Source organism: Penicillium alfredii (genome assembly GCF_028826965.1).
Source record: "Penicillium alfredii strain IBT 34128 chromosome Unknown utg000007l_segment0_segment0, whole genome shotgun sequence".
In the NCBI taxonomy this organism is placed as follows: domain Eukaryota; kingdom Fungi; phylum Ascomycota; class Eurotiomycetes; order Eurotiales; family Aspergillaceae; genus Penicillium; species Penicillium alfredii.
This window is the reverse complement of record NW_026622704.1, coordinates 2,714,570-2,732,145: the sequence shown is the minus strand read 5'-3', so window position 1 is coordinate 2,732,145 and position 17,576 is coordinate 2,714,570. Positions and strand designations below refer to the sequence as shown.

Sequence of the window (17,576 nt, the reverse complement as noted above, 5' to 3'; positions counted from 1 at the left end):
ATATGATATGCGATTTGTATAGTAGAGTGGTAGAGATTGGATTCGGCATTTCCGATTTCCATTAACATGGCCCGACATGATTATCAGAGAATAGTGAGCAAGTTCAATGTATACCGAACTTAGAGATAGCAATAATTAACGACTGCGATTATCGTACTATCAAGGACCAGCCTCTCATGCACATCAAGACCACCATCTCGATCTCGCCATGCAGCGACGCTAGAAACCAGAAACGCCCGCAATGCATAGCTCCAGAGAGCCATCATCCAATTTCCCTCTCTCTCTCAGCAATCCACCACACGCCGACAATCTAGCTCTCCGTTCCAGACGGAATAGCCTTATTCTCGGATCATGTTTCTGATCATCCACCACCGAACCGGGGTACAGTCGCGAATCAACCGCAGACAAGCTCACCAGGAGCAATAACCCAGAGGAATAGGTCCAGAGCAGAGCAGCTCAGTGGAGGAATAGTAGAATACAGGTGGCTGTTTTCATGAGAAAGAGACCCGAAGGCAATCCGATCAATGCCAGCATCGACCGAACAAACAGACCCAATCGTCCTCCAACACAACCCCCCAATCCTCCGCATTCCAAGATATTAGGAGTAGGATGGTCGATATGACTCGCATATCGTTGTCACTGTCGTTCCCGTTTTCGTTGTGATGTGTGTTGTTCCCCCCCAATCAAAACAGCAATGGCACCGCCATTGACCACACCTGTCTCCCTCCTCCCTTCCATCATATCACTTATTACCGACACGACCCCTTCAAACTGCAATACCCCGAGTCAGGCCAGCGCCCGTCCTGCGGCGACGTAGATGTCCCGCGCGCAGAGTGCTGCGTGCACGCGTACCCGACCAACACGGTCTTTTCCTGAACAGAGTGGCCGCGCTGGCCATACGCAGAGCAGGGGTCGATCGAGTGCTGGAAGTATAGACACCGGCATACGGAGTAGCGTTCGACAAGTTTGTAGCACATTGTTTCAGGAGGTAGTCAGACTCGGGACAGAAAGGATGGTGAGTCGACGTGAAATTATAATCGAGCAAAGAAAAGGAAAATAAAAACAAAGTAGAAGAGAGTCTTAGGACGCAATGCAAATTGTAATGTGTTGGTGGAGTCCCAGCCCGAAATTAGAGAGTGGAGATATGGATCAACAGGAAAGCATTGGCTTTGAAATGAATGGAAGAAAAATTAAGAAGAATAAGACAATACAAAAGATGCTGCAAAGAGGGAGCGACAAAATAGAGATATACACACGAAGAGAAAGAAGAGGAAGAAAGAAGAAGAACAAGAGGGGTTTATAGTGGCATGCCAACGGCCAGCCCTACGTGCCCCAGGCAGAAAGAAAACGGACGCCCCGATGGGGCTGACGAGCTTGGCCTTGGTCCACCGCCCATGTCTATCGTGATAATACACTACTGTAGGTCAAGGAATCAAGGAACAACCCGTGGATCACCCATCGACCACTAGGAAGACCCAGTCAGCAAGTCTTCAGCTCGACGTTGAGAGATGGGGGGGGGGGCTGCTGCATTTCCCGGGGAAAGGGCTGAGCCGCAAAGACGGTGAGCACTGCGTTAACGGGCTTAACGTGCTCCCCCCCCAGACGCCCGGGTCTGCGGCGTCGAGTCGGTGAGAGGGCCACATTGGAGCCCTGGAAGATTACTCCACTGTCGATCGCGATGATTCATCGGCCCCCATTTGGCTGCGCTAGCCTCACTAGCTCCGTATTTGGTATGATCGATGTACCTATAGGATAAGGGAACATACTGTACATAGCATAAGAGACACGGCTTGCCTACGGGAATGTACTGTAAAAAGGGATCTTTACGAGGGAACTATATCATTTACTAGAAGTGTAGGAGTATACGTCCTTACCAAAGTACAGAACCACTCAAGTAGACTCTGGCTGGTTATAGTGGACCAGTGGACCACATTAGGCTCCCGCATTCAGCTGCTGACGCTAAATCCCAAAATCTGAAATGAAAAACTGTCGGTCTGATTGAAGGGAGGACCCGGTGGGCTGTCAATAATGTATAGGGCTGAGAAACCCAATGGTCCACCCAAGCTGATCCCTCAGGCTGCCTACATGACAATTCCAGGAGATAGGAATCTCGCAAATGCATTTGCATGTTCAGCCGGAAACACCCAACCTAATAGTACATACACACCAAACAAATAATTCCTCCATTCGATGCCTAAGCCGACCCCAGAGCTCCGAAAGTCAACCCCCGGGCCAGCCCCAGTCGCAGCATGCGCAGGACGTCCGCTCCCTTGGTCGTTTCAGGCAGCCCAACACGCCAGTCCCAGCCGCGCTCCCGCCCATCTTTGTCGCTGGGCCGCGGCACCAACACCCCAGAGCTGCCCACCGAAGCCGGGTCCGACCCCGACCCGGAGCGGGTGCGGGCCAATTCGAGCATGTCGTTGCCAATCACCGAAAAGGTCGACGCGGAAACCCCAGACACGGATTTCTTGAGGAGCGCACGCGGCGATGGCGCCAACGATCCCTCCGACGTGCCGCGGCTGGCCTGCTGCTCGAGCAGAGTCGACCGGAAGCACTCCTCGCATTGTGCGTACACGCGAGGGGTGACCGTCTCCAGGTCCTCGATGGCCGAAAGAATAGTAAATTGTTGGGCAATCGTCAGGATCGGAGTGGGTTCTAATCGCAAATCAGAAGCTGGATAGAGGCAGGGACAAAACAAGACAAGAACTCACGGTTGACAAAGACCAATGCCTCTCCCAACAGAGCCAATAGCCCATCCACCTGCACTGCTGAATCGCGCTCCGGGTCATAAAGTCCTCCGTAAATATTATCAGCTGCACTCCCAATCACGGCCGCTAGAGCCTGCGCGGCAGCCCGCCGCCGGGCCAATGGCTTAAAACGAGGTCGCTGGCCCTCTTGAAGCTCCAACGCCTCGTCGCGGATCTCATAGAACCGGCGCAGCGTGGCATAGCCACTGAGATAGAATTGCAAGATTCGCGCGGCTTCTTCGTCCACGGAGGCAATCGATGACAAGCAGGATTTCGGCTCTTTGATCATGGACCGAAGTTCGGGGTCAAGGTCCGCTGTCGCAGGGTATGCGCGCGACTGGACCAGACTGTAGGAGACCAGCAGATCCACAACTGACTTGACCTTGCGCCGATTTTGGGCGCGAGCATAGCACAAAAGCGCAAGGCCAAAACTCTCGGATTTGGAGGTGGTCATGTCGCCAAATCGCTACAATAGAGCGTCAATGTTGCACCTCGCAAAGCCGGTCAAGTCAAACACATACCTCAGAAACCCGACGTCCTTGGTCTTCCAGTCCCAGATCTGAGCACAGAACCACCAATTTATCCAGTTGGCCGATGTTTTCCAACGGCAACTTGTCCACAATTTCCGCAACCGCCTTCTTCATCTGGTCGGCATCGTCTAGACGGCTCAAGACCTCTAACGCCATCTCCCACCCTTCACGCGCACCGGTTTCATTCTCGACGGAACGCCGGTCATATAGGCCAAAGGCATAGCGGCGGAGAATGTCATCTCGGCTCACACGGTTGGCAGACGCCTGGTTATCCTGTCCGAACGAGAGCACCATCAAATCGCTTTCACTCAACCCTGGCAGCTTCTTCGAACTGCCTCCCGCATCGAACCAACCACCAAGCCAAGCGACTTCGGCCACGCCAGTGGCGACGCAAAGCGACCAGGTTTGCAGCAACTCCACCACACCCTGTACGTTGCCTTCGAATACGGCGGCCAGGCCGACCTCCAAGCTGCTCATAGTGTTGGGTTGAAATCCAGCGTTTGCAGACGGCTCATTGACCGCGCTGCTAAATGCCAAATCAAGGCGACGAAGATACGCATCCCGCAAGTTGCGATCCACAGCTCGCAACTGGTTCCGTGACCCACGAGAGCGCTGGAAATCGTTGCTGGAGGTACTGGCACGGAAATCCAAGCCCGGGGCTCCGTCATCGTCCTCGCCATCCCACCACGCAGTCAGGCCAATCGTAGCCTCCACCCAGTCCCGGGAATTGGCCTTGATCGAAGCCGTATCTCCGAGGATAATGCGATAAAGAGATCGAAGGTTCTGGTAGATGGACCACGGGACCCGGCTCTCTGCCATGCGCGCAGATTGCGTGAAAGGCATGGGCTTGTGCCCAAAGTTGTTCAATCCGAAATTAACGGCCTGGAACCGGTTCTCTTGCACGGGCATCTCCGGGACCTCTCTGCCCTCCCCCTCGGCAAATTCTTCCAAGTCGTTCACCGCAGCAAGAACCCGCTTTCGGTACTGAGTCCAATCAGGGCCGGTGATATCCCAGTCATCATCCTGGAATCCAGGGCACGAATCCAGGATTTGAAGTGCCTTGTTAATACAGCGCTGGATATTCTGTAGCTGCATGCCGCGATAACCAGGTTGCACCAAGCCATCTTCCAGGGCAGAGCGCGCGTAGTTGAAATCTGCAGACCGGAAAACATCAGCCACTTCGGCAAAACGACCGCGGAGAACGGCCGCATTGATGATGTCCCAAAAATTCGAGGATGCAGTCGGATTGGGTTCGACATATCGCAGCGCCTGTAGATCGTTGGTTTGAGATGCATGGTTGCCGTTGAGCCAGTCCAGCAAGATCTGCGGTAGCGGCGTCGCAACGCTAGCTCGTGCCATGGCTTTCACCATGCTATTCGGCGTGGTGCGAGCGGCAGGGTTGGAGGCACTGGCGATTGGGGCAGAGGAGCGAGAAGGGTGGTGGATTTGAAGCAACAGCGACGCCAAGAAACTGGCCTTTACCAGATTTGGAGCCTGCTCGCCCGGCCCAATGCTAGACTTCGCACCGTAGGGCCGAGTGATTCCACTGCGGTCGGCGCAAGTGTCCCATGTTGCTGCAAGCTTGTTCGCAATGTAAGACAGGACAGCATCGATATCAACGGGCTTGTACTCCGTCTCCCTCAATTCATCATAGAGTCGGCCCAGCGCATCCTCCGTGTTAATGATCATGTCACTCGGCTCATCGACCGCAGGAATGCGTGATCGGGAAACGAGGTTGTGTAAGATCGAGGGCATCGCCGAAGCCTTTTTTGGTGACAGCTTTGTCTTGCGAACGGGAGACTGGTTAGCCCAGCGTTCATCAAGTCTCGGTCTCTTGGCGTCAGTGGGGTTTGTATAGATTGGCTTGCGCTGGCCGAGAGCGGGAGATTGAGGCGGCAACGGGTTTCCGAAATTCGAATCGAGGAAGCTGAGGCGATGAGAGGGTCCGCGGCTCATATCCATGTCCCCCTCGGCATCTTCAACTTCTTCTTCTTCTTCTTCCTCTTCCATCTCTTCCTCCGGTTCCATCTCTTCGTCGCCTTCATCGTATTCGTCATTGTATTCGCTCATCTGCGACGTAGCAAACCCGTTTGATTGTCCAAAGTTTCCCGACTGGCCAAAGGTGCTTCCATTGGTTGCGCCAAAGCGAGATTCCGACGCAGCGAAAGGCTTTGCTGAGGGTGCTTGGGTTCTTTTGGGCCCATAGTCGGTCGATCCGAAGGACGACCCGAAGATACTATCGTTGGTGTTGATGTTGCCCGATCGGGTAAACAGGGACTTGGAGGTCGAGAAATCGGGTTTTGAGAGTGATCCCATTTGGGAGCTGGTGTAGGGATCGGAGGGCGGCGGGCCTTGCGGTGTAAACGACTTTGCGGTCGAGGGCGGCGGTCCGGCGGGAGTCGTAGACACATTGCTCCAGAAGCTCCGAGACTTATCCTTGTCCGGAGTCGAAGGTGGACTCGAGTCGTAGGGGACCTGAAACGTCATTGTGGATGGTGGATTAAAATGGACAGAGAAGCGTCAAGCGCATCAGAGAGGAATGGAACTTTTGGGCCGCAATAGCAAAGACAGACGCGCAAAGACAATAATGGCCCGGGCAACCCCGATCAATCGCAGCAAGAAGAAAAGAAGTGAATTAGGTAGGGATCAATGAGAGAAGTGTCCGAAAAGCCCCATGGTCTGTGCGATTGCCTTTCCTTTGCTCTTGGTTTCCTTCTCGACGCGCCTCGAGATCACCGCGAAGAGGTCATGTGACTGAGATCCAATTGTATCATGTGATGTAAATGTTCTCATGTGGCATGGGCCACGTCACGTGGTGTTGTAAGTGTTTACGATCATGTGATTGTAGTGAGGCGTCTGCTGGCCCCAAGGAAGTCTTCAGGTTTCTAATATTAGGCCAAGCTGCGAATGCACCTGGGTGGCCTTGCGATGATCTTTTGATGATCTTGTCCTGAAAAAGGCTTGATCTCTGGCCCCGAGCAACTGAAAACTCGTCACGGAGCGCGCAGACAGGCCCATGGGGTGTCTCGAGATGAATCTGATGGTCTACATATATCCATGGTGATCGCTGGCAGTCGAGAGAGTGTCATTCTCTAAATCCCAAACCCACCGACCATGCCTTCCGCCAACAATCCCACTCTCCAGTACGACATCACCCACAGTGTCTGGGCGCACAACTACGACATCGCCGTCCACGGCTCGCATGTCATCCACGTGGATAACTCGAGCCTCACCCCAGGGAAACCAGACTTGACCTTCCACTCTGGTCCCAACTCCCACGCGCAGGTTGTGGGGGTCTGCAAATTCGAACACTTTTCCACCGGCACCAAAATTGGGCTGGGAGATCCCAAGCAGCCCAGCAAGATGATCTATGAGAAGATGCTCAAGGACGGGATCATGTCTCCTCGATACTCCTTCCGTGTAAATATCGGCGGGTATTCGAGGCACTTGACGTGGAAGAAAACCCATTCGATGGGCACGGGTCCATCAGGGAATTTTAAGTTGGTCGACGACACCAGCCAGCGGGTCCTTGCGGTGTTCTCATCGGCCAGTGCCTTTTCCTTCAAGACTGGCAATATCGCCCTCTACGTGGACCACGGCGAACCGTTCCGACTCATGACGCTGATGACGGGGATCGCGGTACGCGAAAGTCTCAGGCGCCGACGAAGTAGTTCTGCTGCAGCGGGAGGTGGGGGCGGGGGTGCGTGATGCTTGTATTTGCGTGTTTAGTGGTATGATACAGTGTTTTTTATCTATTTCTTCTGATCCACTCGAGCTCAGCAAGTGTTTCAGGCTATCGAACCAAGCCTTCGAACCAAGCCTTCGAACCCTGCCGATCAAACGGGGTTACATAACGTATGGTGTATCCAGCGTAATGGATGTATACAAAACCACAAATCTTGTTGCCTGCACAGCCCTTCGTAAAAAACCAAACAAAAAGACTGTAAAAAATTCCGATTCCCAAAATTCCACTTTCTGGAGAGAATATTCTGAGATGAAGAGAATGTCTCTTGAATGACCATGGCGCTCCGACGACCACATCGGAAATCTCGCCACGGATGCGTGGAATGTAAGAGGCGACGAGTCAAGGTCTGTATTGGGGCGACACACATACTCCACCGGCTAGCACCAACTAATTCTGATTTTCCCCAGTGCGATGAAGTTCGCCCGACCTGTTCCAATTGTGCCAAGCGCCATGCGGAATGCGAGTACGGGTCATCGACTTCACTGCTCTGGGCAAATGACGAGCCGGGTCGCTCGTCGCTGGCCTCCGGGTCGGACAGCGGCCCGCACAGCTCGCCGGTGCTGGGATCTCCCAACACCGACTCGCTGGGAATTCTGGGCCGGCTGAGTGGCGACAATGCAGCAAGCACATTGCCGTCGCCGGCCCTCAACCTGCATGACCTCGAGTTGATGATGCAGTGGTGCAACGCGACGTACCACACGCTGTCGCGCAATGAGCTCACAGATCCGATCTGGCGAAACATCGTGCCCGATGAGGCTCTGTCTCATTCGTTCCTGATGCACGGCATCCTGGCTCTGTCGGCCTTGCACCTCGCGCGGACGGGACCGGAACCCTCTCGTCGAGCTGGGTATTTGAACCGCGCTGTGGCACACCAGAACCAAGCGCTGGCTCTGTTCCGGGAACTGCTGGGCGACATCACCGATGCTAATGCCAAGGCTATGTTCGCCTTTGCCAGCATCGTCGTCGTCTATACATTTGGCTTCCCACACACGCCCGACGCACAAGACGCCTGGACCTGCGTCGACGACCTCTACCAGGTCCTGATTCTGACTCGCGGTATCCAACAGGTGATCCGGTCACCGGCCGACTGTCTACGAGACAGCCAGTTCGCACCAATTTTACAAGTGGAGGAAGTTCACGCATTTCTCTCCGAAGACGCGACCGTCACGATCAAGCGCCTGCATGAGGCCAACGAAAATTACGGCGCGCACCACTCAACCCATGACCGAGAGGTGTACCAGGAGACCATCAACAATTTTGCCGAGATGCTGAGCTGGGTGCAAGGCGGCATGACAGCGAGCACGGTAGCAGGGCGATGGGCAATTCGACTCCCACAGCGTTTCCTGGAGCTGCTCCGCCAGCGGGAGCCGTTGGCGCTCGTCATGTTAGCACACTATGGCGTGCTTTTACGGTACTTGAAACACCGTTGGTGCTTTGACGAGTGGTGCGTACGGGTCGCCAAAGCCGTCTGGGCGATCCTCGATCGGCGGTGGAGACCGCTGGTTGATTGGGCCATGCGAGAGATCCTCGGTGCCAACTACGTGGATGAGATTGACGGTTCGGTGCTTCAATGATGATTATACCCTGGAAATGAGCTGTTACTGTTGCCATGGTTCTTCTGTTCTTTTTTTTTTTGACTCATATGTCTTATATGGTGATCTCCGAATCCAAATCAACCAAACGATCTACACCCCCGGGGCACTAAACCATCACCGGCTCTGTGATCCGCAATCCATCCTTCGTCATGCTCGTCCCTCGGCCGAGCAAACAATTGATCTCGCTCGGATGGATCACGACAAAAATCACCATGAGAACGAACATCAACAGCCCGTCAAAAACGTAAATAAAAACCTCGTTGCTCATCACGAAACCATCCGTGCCCTGGATATACTCCACCACGCGAACAATCGACCGAACAAGCACCAGAAGACTGGACGAGTGCAAGGCAAACAAGTGTTTCCGCCAGGGGTAGTGGTCTGCAACTGAGGCCGCAGTGGAATGAGACGTCAGCCGGTGCTGGAAAAGCAGCGCGCTGACCAGGAAGAACCCGAAGAAGATGATTTGCACGAAAAGACCGCCGATGATGACATTCTGTCCGGTGCTCGCGGATCCGCCGTCGCTAGATGAGCCATTGGCTCCGCTGACCATGAGTCCGGCTCCTGTGAAAATGAAAAAAAAAAAAGAAATGAGCCGGAGGTGACTTCACGGGGATCATGCCCAGGAATAAACATACCAGACGCCTGCATCAGAAAGCTCAATACATCTCCCGCAACGAAGATCTTGGTCGTCCAGTTTACCCGCACAAGCGCAAACTTTTCTCCCTGAACCAGCACGATAATTCGACCCAGCTCCATATAGATGCTCGCCGCGAACAGTGCCGGCGCGATGAGGAGCAGTGTGCTCTGGATGATATAGGGGCCGGTGGTCCAATTGGGCGACTGTTGCGCCGACATCGCTCGACCGATGTACCCGACGAACTCGACTATAAGAACCGTCAAAAAGAGTCAGAACTGCCACGAATAATTATCGCTGTCAACTATTTCTGTTGCACTTACAATATCCGCCGATGACCAGCGGAATGAAGAACCATGTGCGGGTGCGGAGGAGATGGTATGTATGCAGCAGAGTGACAACGGCGAACAGAATGATGAAGAGGATTGCCGCACCCATGGAAGGGTAGTACTGGTAGGCAGTCCAGCCAGCGTGTGTGGAGGACATGGTGAATTGAATTGGTTTGAAGAGAGTGTATGTGTTAGAATGGAATGCTGAATGAAGATTTGGGAGTTCGAAGGATGGACTCGATGCTAGTTAAATACCCATCTCTGTCTCCCCCTGGGCAAAGAAAAAATCTTCCTGTCCAAAATATGATAGCCAGAGGCAACAGTTTTACCCACAGTCATCAGTCTAATAATACTGCGACTCCTGGGCAACAGAAGTATCAAATCCTCGTATCCTCGTACCCTTTACCGGATCAGGTAAGGCAGGGCTCGGAGTCGGATCTGGGCTCCACTGTTCACCCGTGGGCCACCCGATCCGGAGGCAAAAGAAGAATTTTGTAGATAGCTTGCTCTCTTTCGTATTGAAATCCATGTTGGGTTTAGTGGGTTATGCTACTTAAATAGTTGTGTTGATCGAGGTGGTTCAAGCTGATACCTTGGTTAATTTTACAACTAAAGAGCATTCGCCTGTACTGCCACTCCTGCTGGTTCTTTAGATGGATCTCATAGACAGCTTGACTCCGACTCTTGGTCATAAACAAATATCCAACATGCATGTGGATTGGCAGGGACAGTCTGGAATTTGATAACATGTATACATAGTATAGGGTAGAAGGGGAAACAACTCCAGGGCTATCTAAAGGGGGCGAGCGCATGCAGTAAGTAGATAGGGGAAGGGGGAAAAAAGAAATGAGCGAGACCGGAATCGAACCGGCAACCGTACGATGACCGCACACTGGAGTCGCAAGCGCTACCTGAGAGGATATTAGTAAAGAATCTTGAGTGACTCAGGTGATGTATTGAATCATACCATTACGCCACTCGCCCAATTATTGGGGACTCCGTGCGACCCTATGAACTGAGAAGAGATTCGCAAAATGGTCAATCGAGTAGGACCATTCGATCAATTACACAACATTTACATAGCATCAAGCTTGTAAGAAATAGCCCTCTATTATGTTGGTTAAGTATTTTGCTTCCGACTTTCAAGTTCAGTTGATGATTTAAAGAGAGATAACAAAAACTCCTGAGGTGTATATATACCTATTAGCTGTTTAGGACACCTCTTGTCTTCATTTCATGTACACAGCGTAGCGGTATTTTTTTTAGGTATCAAAATTAACCAAGAATCTTTGGGGGAAAAAAAGAATGTTCAATGAGCGAGACCGGAATTGAACCGGCAACCGTACGATGACCCATTGACTGGAGTCGCAAGCGCTACCATTACGCCACTCGCCCATTTGTACAATTTTTTGCGAGAAGTTTTATTCCAAGCTGGAGATTTTCTTCTCCCTATCTACCCTCTATGCACCAATTTTTAAAGTGTGTATGAAAAGGAAACAAAAGAGTTAATCAACCATAGATGCAATGAAAAATAAACAAGAAATTCTATTAAAAAGACTGCTCACATACCTGCTATGATTTTCTCTTGACTAGGGCAGAATAAGGAAATCCAGGAGTGGGTTATATAAATGGCCTGGTCCGGTGTAATGCTACAGCCCAAAGACGTATAGCCAAGCCACGATTGTTGTTGTGACTAGGTTAATAGCCCAAGCCGACGGATATAGTTTTTATTCCCGTTATCATCCATGGTCGATTCGATACCAGACAATGAATATGGTAGAGATGGGTTCTCAATTACCACATGGATGGATATACCACCGATTCCCCTATTCCCCTAGGCAATGAAGGCCACTGCTGTGAAATGTTGATTGATTCGGGACCAACTCTTGACCGTTCTTGAATTGAATCCCCGCTCGCTATACACACCAACCGCTCATCTTTTGTATCAACAACGCCAACTCCAGGCCATGGAGACTAGACAACACAGTGTCCAAGCATCTATATAGACAGGTAACCGACAGGGCCAAATCTACAGTTTAGCCTGCGCTTCCCCATTCTGCAACACATACCGATAGCGAGCCTTGCCAGCGTCCATATCAGCCAAAGCCGCATTCACATCCTCCATGGGCCGCTTCTGAATCCAAGGCAGAACACGCTTCTCAGCAGCAAGCTGCAACATAGAGCGAATATCATCGGGCGAGCCAATATTCGACCCCGTCACCTTCACACTCTTCTGGATTAGCGACCACGCCGTCAACGGCGGCAATGGACGCTCCGGAGCGCCGACCTGAACAAAGGTCCCGTCACGCTTGAGCAGCCGCAAATACTGCGCCAAAGGCATATCCGGAGCATCGACCGTCGACAAAACGATATCCAAAGTCCGGGAATAAGTCTTGGCCCAGCCCTTATCCTCGGCCGTCGCAATGAAGGCATCAGCGCCTAGGCCCTGCACCGCATCGGCGCGCTTGCTCGAGGACCGCGAGATAGCCACCACGCGATCGGCCCCGAGCGCTCGCGCAAACAAGATCCCTAGGTGTCCCAGTCCGCCGATACCCACAACGCCGACCGTCTTGCCGGGCCCGGCGCCGTGCTTGCGCAACGGCGCATACACAGTCACGCCGCCGCATAGGAGCGGCGCCGCCTCCGCCGAGGGCAGGGTGTCGGGGATGCGGAACACGAAATGCGCCGGCCCGCGCCAGTGCGTCGCGAATCCGCCGTACGACTTGCTCTTGTCTGCGTAGCGCCCGTTGTACGTGCCTGTCATGCGCGTGCAGTAGCTCTCCTGCCCGTCCGCGCATGCCTCGCAGTCTGCCCGCAGACAGGAATTGCTTTGCGCGCCGATTCCCACGCGATCACCGACTCGAATCGCTCGCGACGCTGCCGACGATGCCAGGGTTGATACGTCGCTCCCGACTCGCTCTACTGTCCCGATGATCTCGTGTCCCACCACGCACGGGTAATCTGCTGGGCCCCAGCCTGATCGCAGCGTGTGGATGTCTGTCCCGCAGATCCCACAGTGTGAGACTTTGATCTCGACGTCCGTTGAGGTGAAGGGCTTCGGCTCGAAGCTTGTGAAGGTCAGTGGGGTTGTCGCGTCGTGCGCCACCCAACCCTGGAATGTCTTTGACGGTGGAGAAGACGGCGATGCCATGTTTATTTCGTAAGAAATCGGTGGTTTCGAGGCAATTGCGGGCGTTGACGAGCGTATGTAGCGGCCGCGGCGCTGGGTGGAGACCGCGTGTGGGGAGAGGCGAGAAGAACCGCACGCTGGTTTATTGCACGCTGGTTTAGAGAACCCCGAAAAGAGTAGATCGAGAAGAGTCTTATTTATCGAAAATTGGAGAAAATCAGATTATCAGAACATCGAAAGCGTGGAAAGAAAGAGAATTGCCAAACATCCGAGCCGACATATGAAGGATGCGGAGACGGATGAGCCGAGGTTGCCAAGTTCAACATGCCATTAATGATACATCGACGCTCATATTTACACGCTATGTACAGTACAGATTAGAGGGTATCACGCTGCTAACTCCCTACCGAACGCCCATCAAATCCTCGAGCTCATCGCTGGCGAGGGCACTTCGGCGTCGGTTGCCTGTCCGACTGGACTTGTCCGGCCGGCTTCTTTTGCGAGACTCGCGTTCTTTGCGCGCGTATTCTGCCGCACGCGCTTCGTCTTCGACGACAGCTAGCTTCTGCGGCACGCTCATCTGCTTTTCGGTGGTAGTGTTCTGGAAGAAGCATTAGCACTCATGATGATCCCCAACCAGAACATGGCGTAGGGTTACTTACCTGGCGGGAAGTCTTTGAGTCGGCTCTCCGACGTGTCGATCGGCGAGTTACGGTCTCGGATTGATGCGCTTTAACCTGCATTGTCTCTTCGTCGGCACTGGGTTCGCAGGGTGACCCCTGCAGGCCTGGCGTGAATGAGACTTTTCGAAGACGTTTCGGCCGGGCATTGTCACTGCGCTCCTTCAACGCGCGATCAGGTCGCTCAGGAAGTTTGCGGAACTTCGACCGGTAATGTGATGGCTCTGGCTCAGGCGCGGGTTCCTCGGCATCGCCCATTTCTTCTTCCTGGTCGTCTTCCAGGATAGTAGGGACCGTGGTCTCGGCGGGATTCTGCATGCTCGTGTCGTTGGCCGAGGTGAGACTGAGATCGAGGTCCATGCCTCGCTTCAGCTCTTCCACCCGTACCGAATCTCCTCCGTCTGCAAGTCGTCGCTGCCACCCATCCATCATGACGACCACCTGCTTCCATCGGTGCTCCATCTTCTCCCAGCCCTCGCGTAGTCGGGTAATCTCTTCATCTCGTACCTCGACCTCTTCGAGAGGCACAAACGAGGGGTTGGTAAGAAGGTTCTTCAGATGATCCAGCACAGTCTCCATGCGCACGGACAGATCTTCGCACGATGTAGGAAGAGTAGTCACTGGCCCCAGGGAAGATTTAGGAGGTCCGACGCTGGTAGTCATGTCCGAGGGCCCATCCTCGCCGTTATCGTCCTCGCCCGGCGGCAACCCTTGTAATTCTTTTAGTGTGTCGACCGTGTGTCGCGCTAACGCAATCAGGGTATCATTTTCGTCGCTGAGGTTCTGACACAGCTCCGTCAAGAAGTCTGTCGTCTCTTGCTTCAGACTGTATCCCGGATCATTAACTCGCTCGCCGCCGCTCGAGAGGAACCGAGACCGATCCGCGCCAGGATGAATATTGATTGTAGTTACCCCGAGTCCCTCACGTTTACCCCGCTGGCGCTCTGCCAGGTGCGATTTGAGCTTCTGCATTTCGAGGTCCCGTTTGCGAATGTCGTTAGCGCATTGTGCACGGACTTGCTGGACTGTGGTCTTGAATCGCTGCACTTGGTCTTTAAGTCCTCGGATGGTAGCCTCAGCACTCGACACATTCGACTTCAGCGCACGCTCCTGTCCCTCGGCTAGAGCTAGCGCTCGAGATAGTTCGGAGTTTTTCGTCTTTAATTTACCCTGCGCAAGTCCGTGGTCAGTAATCAGTCATGTAGATAGTTTTGCAAAAAAAAAAAAAAAAAAATGTGTGCCTACGATCTCCATTGTTTGGTCGGATTCACTCGCGCGCAATGTCCGAATCGTCGTGGCCAGGCTCTCACGGTGTTCGGCTTCACGCTGGAACTTTGTTAGGGTGCTCATCAGACTTGGATTGCATTGGGACCGAACTCACATCTCTCCTCAGGACCAAATCATTGACCAGGTTGATCACCTGTGCCATTGTAGCGTCTGTCCCTCCATCTGCATCTTGCGGTTGCGCAAAGTCAATTGACTGGCCACCTTTCAGCAGGCCTCGAGCCAGGAGAATATTGTTAACATAAGTTGATGCAGCTTGTAAATTCTGTGACTCCATGGCGAAGGTTGGCTCTTCAAACAGCCCGTGCGACGCCTGCTTAAAGTGTGCTGCTTTTGGTCGCCAATCTTCTGACGATCATCCGCGGTCAACCCAAGCAGGAAGAAAGTAAACAACTCCGGTGGCGCGCAGACACCACATGTGCATTATTGCAGACACCGTCACGTGGGCGGTGAACACGAGCGCGTCCAAGGAGATGCTCCGCTTGATGTTAGCGTTAGCGCGTCGACACCAATTGTAGATCGTCCACACTTCGCACTCGGTTGATGGGCATGACTCAATATTTACCAACTGCAACTTGTGAAATGTGAAGGTTGAGTGTGACGCTGAAATGACTGGTGTCAGTTCAGCAAAGGTGTCGAAGTTGCAACAGCAAGGCCAGAGGTCATATCGGAAGGGTGATTTCAAGGCTGCTATTGAGGCCTTTGGCCAGGTGGGTCCTGTCCATGGCTTGTTGAACACGGCAATTACAGAGTGTTGCTTATACTAGAATTTCAGGCCCTCAATCAGCAAGATGTCGACATAATTGGTATCTTGGACAATCGGGCCGCCGCATATTCGAAACTGGGGCAACATGACCAGGCACGTCGGGACGCACGACAAATGATCAAACGGTCCCGGGCCCAGAGAGTTCCGCTGCCTGATGAAAGGGTGCGTTGGCTCCGGCGGATAGAGCTTTGAAATTTCCCCGGAACTACTTATACCGACTACGAAAGATTCTCGTTGCTCACGAAATACAGGGCTATCTTCGTTGTGCCAAGGTTCTTCTTCTGGAAGGAAAGCCAGAGAAGGCACTGGAGCTCTATGCATATGGCCTGAAGACTCTCCCCAAGGATCATCCACGGCGTGAAGTAAGTGCCTATTTGATTACTCTTCTCGCACTTCCATGTTGCTCCCTCGCATTTCCACATCACTTCTCTCACATACTCACATCCTTCCCCGTCTGTATACATTACTTTGCTATTTCTGCTTGATGCCTTTCTCGTGTTTCCACCATATCTTTATTCTCGATGCCAATTCACTTCTGACTGTTTATGACACAGTTACTCTCTCAGCTACATCTGAAACTTCAGGACAATATGAATAAATCTCTCGCTGACCCTATGACGGTCTTGCCCTTGGAGTTGATTGTGTATATCCTTGAGTATCTTGAATTCTCGGAGCTCGTGTAAGTGCTGTGAATTGTTTAAAACACAAAATGTATACTTACTATAACATCTAGGGTGCTTTTCCGTGTTTCCCGAAGTTGGGCAGCGGTCCTCATGTCGCTGCCAAATCTGTTCATGCATCTGGACCTTTCCCGGGCTCGCAGGAATGTCCCGACGTCTGCAATTCTAAAATATATCAAGGGATCGCGCACGCAACTGACCCATGCCACCATCATGAAACTCTTCCCCGGAGACAAAATCCGCATATTAGATATGCTGGGACGGTGCAAGAACCTGGAGCACTTGGATATCTCTCTTGGGGGATTCAACCAAAGGATATCTACCAAAGGTTCCACGACTCCCGCCAGCTCAAGTCCCTTATTATTTCAAGTGAGATCCCTACGAGCACCGAATATTTTGCCCGATTCCTGGCTGCCCTGCCTCAGCTCGAGCGCATTGCAATCTATGGCATCAGGTCCTCTGCCTGGGCTGCCATCTTCCAGTCAGGATGGCCCAGAACCCTTCCCAATCTGAAGACGATCGCCCTACAATCTGGCCACACAGCCATTCCAAATAGCCATGCACACCCCCTAGATCTCCTGAACCTTTTGAGTGTAAGATGCCCTTGTTTCAAATCTTCTGCTTCGTTGCTCACAGCTTTCCAGGAGCGAGAGCAACACACATACCCAAACCTGGAGGAACTGGTACTTTCCTGGTGCCCAGAGCGATACATGCCGTATGTCTTTAAGCCAGTTTCTCCCAGCCTCAGTGCACGCCTTCCACCTCTCCGCCGGATTGATTTCCGTGGCGTGACTCCTGGGCCCAATTTTCTCAGTGTCCTTCCATCTACGCTCGAGGAACTCCACGTGCAGGGAGGCGGTTCTATCAGCCCCTTCCTTGAGATTGATGCGACAAAGACCTTGCCTAACCTGACCAGTCTGGTCCTCAAAGATCTCCGGTGGCTCGACTGGCAGGTATTCTGGGCCCTGGCTGTCAACTCCAAGGCACCCCTCCGCGCCCTGCAGATCGACGCTTGCTTCAACGTTAACGTCGGGCTATTTCCCCGCACCATGGACGAGATGGTGACCGTCAACCCTGACCTCAAGTCTCTGAACCACCTGAGCCTTGTCAACATGCCCGATGTCACCACCGACTACGTGGGAGAATTGATCGAAGGCTTTACCAAGTTAAAGATCCTCGACCTATCCCACACTAAAATCACTGGATTCCTCGTCCGCGTGCTTGCCGATCGCCGCACCGACCCTAACTGGAACGGCGCCATTCTTGAACACGTCGTGGTTAGGGGGTGCGAGTCCGTATCCTCGGATGTTGTTCCGTACGCAGAAGCCAGGGGGCTCCACGTTTACAGGTAGCTGCGCACTGGGGTTGGGGACGATGAATTTTCACGGCAGTCATGATATGTAGTTACGATCTATCTTTGACCCAAATGGGCACTATATTAGAGTAATACCAA

The 17,576-nt window shown here is 52.9% G+C and overlaps 8 protein-coding genes across 8 annotated transcripts; 3 read left to right on the top strand and 5 right to left on the bottom strand.

Annotated features, from left to right (window-relative positions):
• Nucleotides 1-749: 749 nt before the first annotated feature.
• Nucleotides 750-977, bottom strand: NUU61_005685 (uncharacterized protein; the record flags this gene model as incomplete). The annotated part of the gene is made up of 1 exon (XM_056656267.1): nt 750-977. One exon carries the CDS (start codon nt 975-977, stop codon nt 750-752), a length of 228 nt encoding a protein of 75 aa, XP_056511880.1.
• A 1,217-nt stretch (nt 978-2,194) lies between these two features.
• On the bottom strand, nt 2,195-5,764 carry NUU61_005684 (putative nuclear pore complex subunit Nup85; the record flags this gene model as incomplete). The annotated part of the gene is made up of 3 exons (XM_056656266.1): nt 2,195-2,655; nt 2,712-3,213; nt 3,269-5,764. 3 exons carry the CDS (start codon nt 5,762-5,764, stop codon nt 2,195-2,197), a joined length of 3,459 nt encoding a protein of 1,152 aa, XP_056511879.1.
• A 627-nt stretch (nt 5,765-6,391) lies between these two features.
• On the top strand, nt 6,392-6,985 carry NUU61_005683 (uncharacterized protein; the record flags this gene model as incomplete). Its single annotated transcript, XM_056656265.1, has 1 exon — nt 6,392-6,985. One exon carries the CDS (start codon nt 6,392-6,394, stop codon nt 6,983-6,985), a length of 594 nt encoding a protein of 197 aa, XP_056511878.1.
• A 312-nt stretch (nt 6,986-7,297) lies between these two features.
• NUU61_005682 (Zn(II)2Cys6 transcription factor domain-containing protein) lies at nt 7,298-8,596 on the top strand (the record flags this gene model as incomplete). Its single annotated transcript, XM_056656264.1, has 1 exon — nt 7,298-8,596. The coding sequence occupies one exon, from the start codon at nt 7,298-7,300 to the stop codon at nt 8,594-8,596; it is 1,299 nt and encodes a 432-aa protein (XP_056511877.1).
• A 127-nt stretch (nt 8,597-8,723) lies between these two features.
• NUU61_005681 (RTA1 domain-containing protein) lies at nt 8,724-9,740 on the bottom strand (the record flags this gene model as incomplete). Its single annotated transcript, XM_056656263.1, has 3 exons — nt 8,724-9,181; nt 9,256-9,504; nt 9,578-9,740. The coding sequence occupies 3 exons, from the start codon at nt 9,738-9,740 to the stop codon at nt 8,724-8,726; spliced, it is 870 nt and encodes a 289-aa protein (XP_056511876.1).
• Nucleotides 9,741-11,612: 1,872 nt separating this feature from the next.
• NUU61_005680 (NAD(P)-dependent alcohol dehydrogenase) lies at nt 11,613-12,734 on the bottom strand (the record flags this gene model as incomplete). Its single annotated transcript, XM_056656262.1, has 1 exon — nt 11,613-12,734. One exon carries the CDS (start codon nt 12,732-12,734, stop codon nt 11,613-11,615), a length of 1,122 nt encoding a protein of 373 aa, XP_056511875.1.
• Nucleotides 12,735-13,116: 382 nt separating this feature from the next.
• On the bottom strand, nt 13,117-14,954 carry NUU61_005679 (uncharacterized protein; the record flags this gene model as incomplete). Its single annotated transcript, XM_056656261.1, has 4 exons — nt 13,117-13,314; nt 13,376-14,563; nt 14,639-14,719; nt 14,775-14,954. The coding sequence occupies 4 exons, from the start codon at nt 14,952-14,954 to the stop codon at nt 13,117-13,119; spliced, it is 1,647 nt and encodes a 548-aa protein (XP_056511874.1).
• Nucleotides 14,955-15,285: 331 nt separating this feature from the next.
• On the top strand, nt 15,286-17,475 carry NUU61_005678 (Leucine Rich Repeat domain protein; the record flags this gene model as incomplete). Its single annotated transcript, XM_056656260.1, has 7 exons — nt 15,286-15,387; nt 15,453-15,605; nt 15,695-15,805; nt 15,998-16,122; nt 16,177-16,386; nt 16,452-16,716; nt 16,768-17,475. The coding sequence occupies 7 exons, from the start codon at nt 15,286-15,288 to the stop codon at nt 17,473-17,475; spliced, it is 1,674 nt and encodes a 557-aa protein (XP_056511873.1).
• Between the last annotated feature and the right edge of the window lie 101 nt (nt 17,476-17,576).